The 9,912-nt window shown below is 42.4% G+C and overlaps 1 protein-coding gene across 1 annotated transcript in view; it reads left to right on the top strand.

The window, feature by feature from the left end:
* Positions 1–1,889: 1,889 nt before the first annotated feature.
* Positions 1,890–9,912, top strand: part of DHX33 (DEAH-box helicase 33) — a 20,352-nt gene continuing 12,329 nt past the window's right edge. Inside the window, exons 1-5 of the mRNA XM_015826268.1 lie at positions 1,890–2,167; positions 5,333–5,493; positions 6,096–6,323; positions 7,353–7,523; positions 9,454–9,639. Coding sequence (XP_015681754.1) covers positions 1,906–2,167; positions 5,333–5,493; positions 6,096–6,323; positions 7,353–7,523; positions 9,454–9,639 — 1,008 coding nt within the window. The 5' untranslated portion in view covers positions 1,890–1,905. The remainder of the gene's footprint in view (positions 2,168–5,332; positions 5,494–6,095; positions 6,324–7,352; positions 7,524–9,453; positions 9,640–9,912) is intronic.

The following is a 9,912-nucleotide window of genomic DNA, read 5'->3' as shown; positions in this document are numbered from 1 at the left end:
GCAGTCTAGGAGTTTGAAGAGTGCGAGGTTATTAAATCATGACATTCTTAAGGTAGAACAAATTCTGATGTTTTTGGAATGTAAAAAACCTGACTGATGATCCATTTGGCCTTCAGGCAGTCTTTAATCATTCTATGTGTTCTCTGATAAGCAGTCAGCCCTCCTCATAACTTAAACCACACAGTTGTTGGTATTGTCCAGATAACTACATTGCTGTCACTAGCTTTTCCCCATTTCCAAACTTAAAAATGCTCATTTAAAACACAGCACCAAACAAGCATACTCTTGTGTGTGTGTACATGCTGATTTTTAAAAATTTGGAACAGTAAAATTGGACTTGACGTAGATTGAAACTACTTTCATTCTTCTTCATGGACCGACCTCCTTTAGGAATGTAAAACATGTGGATCAGCACAAATTGTCAGTAACTGTTTTATGGGTAAATAAGGTAGAGTCAAATGTTTGGGCTTTTTTTTTTACATTTTTAATGGTCCAAGAGGATAAATGTATTAACTTTAGATGATTCTTTTAGTGGAGTTATATAAGGAAGATAAACTGAACAGATTTAACATTAGATAAGTTTCATAAAGTTGGCAATGGCACCTTAATACAGATAACTCTGATGTTGGGGGGGCAGAGTACAGCACTGCCTCTGAAGCCCAGTATTGATAAGAAGGATGCTAAATTTTATTGTATTTGTTTGCTGCCCAACTCTCCTCAGGGCAACTCTAAATACTTTATAAACAGTTGAGAATCAGAAAAATTTATACAACCACCAGCAAATTCTCATTTCCCAGATCTGAGTGTGTGACACATTACTTTTCATATACTATTAGGTTCTGCAAAGTAAAATCTAAACTGGTTGTGTAAAAGGTGGAGATTTTGTAGATTTATAAATCCTGTGGATAAATTTTTCTTACTGCCAAGTGATTTAACAAATGCCCTTTTATAAAAAAAAATGTGAATTCTGTGATGATTTTAAAAACAGGTTCCTGGCTGCATGCAAGTTCAAACCATTTTGTTTTGCCGTTTTATATGTACGTTTTCTCAACATTTTGCAACTAATTTAGATTCCAGTAGAAAAAATTGATCTAGTTAATCTAAAGTACGTCAGTTTCTATTTCTTTGTGAGGCAGAAGCCTATTTCCTATCCCTACCTTGTATTGTGCCAGAAAGACAGCTCTGTGGTAAAGTATTAAAAATTCAGGATTGCCTGGTAGTGCAACTAAAAGATAGCTGTTGTGTCATAAAAGCATTTCAGTTAAATGTTACTGTGTTAACTGACCAAAATAGAAGTAAATACTGTTTAAGCGGCTATAAATATGGCGCTTTTTCACGTGAATCCAGAGTATCTGGTAGCAATGAAAGAAAAAGTTGTAAGCCTACTCCTACCGGTATGTCCACGTACTGCAAACATCAGACATAAAATTGAATATCGTGTATCTCTGACTCAGAACAATAGCTACATGGTTTAAAAAAAAATAAAAGGTTATGAAAAAAGCTCGGGCCCTGCCTCGTGGAAATTGGAATTCCCGATAATAAGAACATCGGCAAACAAAGTAAACAAGCAAAACACGCGGGCAGGGACCGTTCTAACGTGCAACACGAGCACCCTGTTTCACAATACGACGCTTCTCACGCCTGCGGCAAGCATAACTTGAAGACCCAGAAGGCTCTGCCCTTGGGTGAGCAGTAGTGCGCATGCCTAAATTGGAGACAGCGGAAAGCGACTACAATCTCCAAGAGCCTCCTACTACGTTAGTGAGCGGGCATCGACAAGAGGCGGGCGCGAGGATTGCTGGGAAATGTAGTCCGCATTTTCTGAGGCAAACCGAGGGGCGGGGCCCGGCGAAGCATGTTACCTGACGCCGGCGAGGACGACGCTGCTACCACTGGGAGCCGAGGATGCCTCAGAGGACCGGGGAACTGCCCCCGTTCAAGAAACCGAAGCTGGCGTCCACCACGCTGCCTCTCGCCTCTGGATCGCGCAGAGCGATGTTACTAACGACGCCGGGAACGAAACGCCATCCTTCGTCCGCATCCTCTTCCTTGTCGTCGTCGTCTTCTTCGATAGGGATCGACAGCCAGCGCCGGAACCTGCCGATTTTCCAAGCGCGGGGGACGCTGCTCGGACAGCTCCGCACCTTGGACTGCGCGGTCCTGATCGGTGAGGGAATCATGCCCTTCCCCCACCCTTTCTCAACAGACTCGCTGGGGGAGGAGTCAACGGAAGCCTCGTCCCTTTTCCGAAGGGGAGGGGCGATTGAGCGGGAGCGTTCCTGCTTACTGCAGGAAAGGGGCGGAGTCTGGCGTGTGTTCGTCCCTCCGCCGCTGCTGTGTGCGGAGGGCGGGGCTTCCCCGTAGCTGCTTCTTAAACTCTCAAATTTCCCACTCTGGGGAATTTTCCCCTTGAACGGAAGAAAAGCAGAACGTAAGAAGGCGGCTTCTCTTCTCTTTCCTCTCGGCCGCCGACTGGATGCAACATTCCCTTTTTTGCCAACTGAAAGACGCCCGCGGGCGCTCCCTCTTTTTAATCCAGTGTTTCTCAACCTTGACCATTTTAAGGCATGTGGACTTCAACTCCCAGAATTCCACAGCCAGCCTTGCTGGCTGTGGAATTCTGGGAGTTGAAGTCCACGTGCCTTAAAATGGTCAAGGTTGAGAAACACTGTTTTAATCCTTTTTGTCGTGCGACTTCTGCTGGGGATCATCCTGTTACCCGCCCCTTTCTCTGCAGTGCTGGAGGGTCGGAGTTTATGACCGGCTTTCAGTGTGTTTTAGTGCTGTGCTTGGAACTGCCATTCTCAGGTTTCCCAAAGAGGATAGGAATTGTGGAGTTGTAACCAACCCACTGCAGCTGCTGACATCTCTTTGGCAGATGTGAATAGAATAGAATGGAATGGAATAGAATAGAATAGAATAACTTTGTCACCTTAAATGTACACTAATCAGCATACATTAAAATTGAATTTCATTGCATTCAGCTCTCAAAGGGTAACCACCTCCAATATACACTGCACAAACATGGCAGAAAGTTATGCATATAACCACATAAACACACACACATAACATAGAAGAACAACACAGTCTAGTTCGGATGTATACATATACATGGCGAGAAAAAAGAATCCTGCAAATTTACAAGACGGGTGGCATAAGGAGCAAAGTTGTTGCAGAATCTAGTAGTCCTGCTAGAAATATTCTGAAAGCTCCTCCCAGAGGGGAGCAACAGAAACAGAGTTTGCTACTTTTCCTCAAAAAGATATATGGAGGTGCTGATGATAGCCTCTGCTTTTTGGTTGGATATGGCTTAACTAGCCTCTTTTCAATTATTCTCAAGCATTTGAAATGCAAGCCAGTGTTTGAAGTTTGGGGGTGGATGGGGGAGGGGATATTACACTTCATTTTCTCATTTATTGAAGAGGGTTTCCTCCAGAATCTAGCAAATTAATGTGCCTAAAAGAGAAAAAATATTTTATCTCACAGAAGGTAACTGACATGAGCTTACTCACTGGCTTAGCATACATGTGATACTGCCCTGAATTGAGGTATGAAAACAATGTTTGGGTAGCTGAAAGTAGCTAAGCCAAGAATTACAGTGTAACATTCAAACAATCATCAAGCTTATGCAAACTTTAGAAGAAGGTAAAATGGGGTTGAGTATCTTGGAGTAGCACATTACTGGACCCCTGCAGTTGTGTTTTCTTAGCCAGGATTAGGGATTAGCATGTTGTGGGAACTCAGCCAAGGGGGGGGGGATTTTCCAAATTGTCCTAAAATACAAACAAATCAAATAGTAGTATACCACAGTGACCAATAATTTTTAGACAGATAATCAGACAAATTTAAAATATGTTGGCTTTAAAAATATTGTGGAAAATAAATATTTGGCATGCATATTTTACTGCCGGAGATAATGAATGGCTATGTTCTTTATAATTAACTAACAGTACCAAGACATTTACATAGAATACCTGTAGGAAGTTGTATCTAGCTCCTTTATTTTGGTGCTGAAAGAACAGCTCCTGTAGATACACTGTAAAACTGCTTTCTCCAATTGGGAATGTTCCAGATATATTGTACTACAGTTATATAATTGTTAGGACCTTTTTTATTAGTAGGAGAAGGAAATGGGGGGGGAATAATAATAATTAGTAGTATATCTTTATCCTAGCTTTTTAATATATTTTATTTTTTATTAGGGTTTTATTCCATCTTTATTACTTTACAAGTAACTCAAGGGGCAAGCATACCTAATACTCATGCCCCCTATTTTCCCCAAAACAACCCTGTGAGGTGGGTTGGGCTGGAAGAGAGAGACTGGCCCAAAGTTACCTAGCTGGCTTTCATGCCTAAGGGAGGCCTCAGAGTCTCCTGGTTTCTAGCTCAACACCTTCACCACTAAATAAGCTAGCTCTCAGTGTTATGGTGTTATGGTATTATGGAGTACTTGAAAAGCAGCAGGTAAAATAAGGCTTCAGTTGCACAATATTTGCTTAGAGGTAAGTTCCAGTGAACATGTTTACTAGTATCCACAACATGAATAACCTCCAAATGGGTTTCCCAAGGGTGCTTTTTCAGGAGGCTGACAAAACTGGACTTTTTTGTTTTTCTTTGAAGACATTTCGCTACTCATCCAAGAAGCTTCTTCAGCTCTGACTAGATGGTGGGGAATGGAAAAATTTATCTTCCTTGCAGACAGCTGGTCATTTGCATTCTTTTAGAGAGTTGTTGAAGCCATTTGGAGGTTTACCTGTGTCCTCAGGGTCACCTGAGTAGTGCAAATGTGTGTGGAGCCTTCTTGGCTGCAGGGTGCTTTCTGCCCTGTGTCCCCTCACTGTTGAAGACAGGCGCAGGTTGTTGGGGATGAGTCTGTGTTGTCTGCATCTCAAACTGAAACACAAATGGTTCCTGTAGTCTGCAATGTTTTCTGGAAATCTGTTCATACTTCCTCACCATTCGAAGGGTGTTCATCCCAAAGTGCATAGCTAAATGTCTATGAAGATTCTCAGTCATCCAGGCCATGGTTGTCCCAAAGGTGCTTTTTCAGTTGCCTCCTGAAAAAGCACCTTTGGGACAACCATGATCTGGAGTGACAACCATGACACTCCAAATGGATGGACTTAAAATCCCAAATTCCCCATTCAAAATGGTTATTACTGAGAATTTTAGTGTATGGTGGTGCCCAGGTTGGAGAAAGCTGACTGAGGCCACCGGTTTATTAAATGAATTCAGAAAACATTTCTGTTTTATTTTCTGTTAGGATAAATAGTGGAGATGCCATATCTGACATATTTAACAAAATGACCTTTATTTGCTTCATAATTTGTAGGGGAAACAGGTTCTGGAAAGACAACTCAAATTCCACAGTATCTCTATGAGGGGGGAATTGGGCGCCAAGGAATAGTTGCTGTGACCCAGCCTCGCCGTGTGGCTGCTATATCCTTGGCTACTCGAGTCTCAGATGAGAAGAAAACTGAATTAGGAAAATTGGTATGTAGATTGTTTTTTCTCTTTGGATCCTCCTTTTCTCCATAATCTGCCAGGCTGGTCCAATGCGGGTTTGGCAGATGTGATCGGTGTTAGTCTGGGGAATTCATCATGGCTTGTTTGCCTTGGGAGACCCTTCTGGAGATATACATGTCTGACGACATAGCCCACAAATTCATTTACCCCCACAAGCCCCTTTGCCTCGTCAAGGCCCTGGTCATATTGTAATGGCATGTGGGAATTACCTTGAAAGACAGAAGGAAGGGTTGCAGCCTAGACAATGGTTTGATAAACGAAATCTGAATCCAAAGGACGGATGGAACTGAAGAAAGTGTCTTAGACAAGACCCTCCGTAGTTTTTAGAAGAGTCAAAGTAAGGGAGGGGAGAGGTATTTTCAGAGTTGCAAGATTATGTTACTATAATCTTACAATGTAGGTAGTGTTCATTTTCATGGCTGATGCTTCTTGTCTGGACAATCTCAAAAGAGCCAATATATATGCAGCTCTTAACTATTCTGCTGTGCTTATTTAGTGCCTAAAGATGCCTCTAAATGGTTGCCACATGACTAATCCTCTTTTTTTATCCCAATGGCTTTTCTTCTTAGGTTGGCTACACCGTGCGATTTGAAGATCTTACGTCAGATGAAACAAAAATCAAGTTCCTGACAGATGGAATGCTGCTTCGAGAAGCCATTGGCGACCCTCTTATGCATAAATACAGTGTGGTCATTTTGGATGAGGCACATGAGAGAACAATTCACACAGATGTGCTCTTTGGCGTAGTGAAAGCAGCCCAGAAGAAACGGAAGGAGCTTGGGAAATTACCTCTGAAAGTGAGTGCTGAACACAGAAGGGGAACAGAGGGGTAGCTAGGCCTAATGAGACATGAAGCCTGAGTGGAGGCTGTTATAGGCTATTTTTTCCCCCCTGATTTAGCAAACTTTACAAAGGCAAAAATATTCTGGTTGGTTGCAGGGGAAAGTGAGAAGCAGTTCAAAAAGAAACTTGGATTTGTGGCAACATTGTTTAAATAAATATTCTTTTATCAGGTATTTTCAATACCCATTATAGTCTGTCAAGAAGGGCTGAATTTTATTCAGGGCTGCTTAAAAAAAGCCTTTGGCTTTGAATGAAAAAATAAGATGCTTGTAATACTGATTCTGCTTCAGAAAAAAGTGCAATGTAAGAATCTTTTAGGCTTCAATTGACTGTAAGTATTTTAATGAACTAACTGAAACGTTACCATTATTGAAGGTCTTGACACGCCTTATCTCAGTCCAAGGGTTGATATGAAAGATGAAGGCGGGCAAAGGATGCATGGAATCTGAGTTAAAAAGCCTTCAACACTATACACAGATGAATAAAGTACAGGTAGTCCTCGACTTACAACAGGTTGTTTTGTGACTGTTCAAAGTTACAACAGCACTGAAAAAAAATAACTTTTGACGATTTTTCACACTTACGACTGTGGCAGCATCTCTATGGTCACGTGATCAAAATTCAGAATCTTGGCAACAGGTCTATATTAATGCAGTTGCGGTGTCCCGGGGTCATTTTGCCACCTTCTGACAAGCAAAGTCAATGGGGAAGCCAGATTAACTTAACAACCGTGTCACTAACTTAACAAATGCAGTGACTCGCTTAACAGCTAGAGCAAGAAAAGTTGTAAAATGGGGCAAAATTCACTGAACAAATGTCTCACTTAGCAACAGAAATTTTGGGCTCAATTGTGATCGTAAGTCGAAGACTGCCTGTACGTATTTACTCCTTGTATATTTGTGCAGATCGTAATGCAAAATTCCCTTATTATAATCTTACTTCTAGTCCAGAGTGGTTCTTGGTTATAACCCAACATTTTACAGGTGATTGTCATGTCAGCTACAATGGATGTAGACTTGTTCTCCCAGTACTTCAATGGAGCACCAGTTCTCTACTTGGAAGGCCGGCAACACCCCATCCAGATTTTCTACACAAAGCAATCTCAGAGTGATTACCTCCAAGCAGCACTAGTGACAGTCTTCCAGATCCATCAGGTATAACACTGGGTTATTTATATCTCATCTACTTGTCTTTGTTTATCTGGTATATTTTTTATTCCGCTCTTCTTGGGGTCTCAGGATAATGCACAAGTTTATTGCTGCCTCTTTCCCCCCGCCTCTTGTTACCACCATAACAATCCTGTTTGGCAGATTAAATTGGGAGGTGGAGACTCACCTAACATTACCCAGTAACCTCTACGGCTGCATGAAAAATTGAAAGCAGATGCCTGATATTTTAAAACAATGTGAATTTAAATTGAATTCCTGTCACACCTAAATAGGAGGCAAAGAGTAATGGGAGTTGTAGTGCAACGTATCTAGAGGGCACCGGTTGGGGAAGCCTAGTCTAACTATTGCCTATAAATACATTACAGTTTCCCTCAGTCATCAGAGTGTTAATGCACTAAGAATGTTGCCATTTTGTTATTTCCCCAAACCCCAAAAGATTTTAAATCTGAAAACTTTAAACTGACTATTCCAAATATCAAGGTGACTTCAGTAAATAGCCATTTTCTTTTGCAAGTTCCTTGAAGAAAGAATTTAAAATAACATGCAATGCAACAAATTACTACTATAGTTTGCTAAGAGGTTGACTGCTTGTTTTTGCATATTGGTTGCAGAGTAGAAGGCTCTAATTCTCCTTTGTGAAACAAATCTAGACTACTAGCAAGTTATTAGTAAAAGTGTAGAAGCTCAAAGTTTCTAAGGCACTTGAAACTATTTAGGTTTTTTTAATCCAGGTTAATTGAAACATACAAAGATAATTTGTCAGCTGCTTTAAAAATAAGTATAATGTTTCTCATGTTAACAGAAAATACAGAGAGAAGACCAGGTCCAAACTTCTCTAGGTGGGCATTTGAATCTTTGAAGCAGTTGTGATAAAACCTCTGTTCCTTGTAGTACAGTTAGTTCTTGACTTGCAACCATTTGTTTAGTGACTGTTTGTAGTCACAACAGCACTGGAAAAAGTGAGTTACAACCAGACATCACACTTAGGACCATCATAGCATCCGCACAGCCTCATGATCAAAATCCAAGAAGAGGCAACCAGCACGTATTTAGGACAATTGCAGCCTCCTGATCATGATTTGCGACCTTCCCAGCAGGTTTTTGAAAAGCAAAGCCAGTGGGCGAAGCTAGATTCGCTTAACGACCATATGATTCACTTAACAATTGCAGTGATTCGCTTCGCAACCTTGGCGAAAAGGTCATAAAACTGGGCGCAACTTACTTCACCGCCTTCCTTAGCAACAAAAATTCAGGTTCCAATGGTGGCTGCAAGTTGAGGATGTGTGATTCATTTGGTTGCGGGGAACAATGTCAGAATACAGACTACTTTGGAAAAGAACTGTGATAGGGTAAGGCAGTGATGGTGAACCTATGGCACGGGTGCCAGAGGTGGCACTCAGAGCCCTCTCTATGGGCACGCATGCCATCACCCCACCATCACCCCCGTGGCCCCCTCCTCACCAGCAGCCCCCCAGAGGAGAGTCGCCCTGGGTGCAGCCTGTGCGGGGCAGCGCAGCCAAGGACATGGCAGCCGCCCTCGCGCCCCATCGCGTACAGATGATGCTGTGGAGTGTGGACAGAGGGCGTGGCCATGATGCTGCTGGGCCGTCTGGGCGATCTGTGGCGGGCCGTGGAGGTGGTGGATGGCCCTGCGGGCAGGAGACGTGGGGACAGAGCAGGGGCAAGGCGGTTTTGGGGCACTCGGTCTCTAAAAGGTTCGCCATCACTGGGGTAAGGGAAACACTGGAATGTTAGGCCTCAAGCTACAAAGATCTTTTACGTACCGGCCTATCAAGTGATCTGGAGGGCGATAAGAAAAGCGAGGCTATTTCCCAATTGCAGCTGAGCTGAAACATCAGTTGGCTTTTGAATCGTAAGATTATGTAAATATCTGTTGTGTTTTCTTTCTGTAAAGGAAGCACCTTATTCCCAGGATATCCTGGTGTTTCTGACAGGCCAGGAAGAGATTGAAGCAATGACCAAAACTTGTCGGGACATTGCAAAGCATCTTCCAGATGGCTGCCCTCAGATGGTGGTCATGCCCCTTTATGCTTCTCTGCCTTACTCACAGCAGCTCCGGGTCTTCCAGGTTGCACCCAAGGTAAGAACCAGAGCAAGGCTGTGGGAATCACAAAGAAGGATGTAAACCAGGGGTAGTCAACCTTGGCTCTTTTATTTATTTATTTATTTATTTATTAATTTAATTTATATCCCGCCCTTCTCCTTACGGACTCAGGGCGGCTAACAACCAGATAAAACACTAATCCCCAAAAACTACAATTTAAAAACATGAGTAAAAACAAATATTAGTAATTTGGTCAAGTTAATATAAAATTGCTTTAAGACCCCATTAAAATTTTCCCCTAGGCCAGTC

This window comes from Protobothrops mucrosquamatus, unplaced genomic scaffold, assembly GCF_001527695.2.
Source record: "Protobothrops mucrosquamatus isolate PMUCROS unplaced genomic scaffold, P.Mucros_1.0 scaffold3027, whole genome shotgun sequence".
NCBI lineage: Eukaryota > Metazoa > Chordata > Lepidosauria > Squamata > Viperidae > Protobothrops > Protobothrops mucrosquamatus.
Note: the sequence above shows the minus strand (reverse complement) of the source record. Positions and strands in the feature narration are given on the sequence as shown.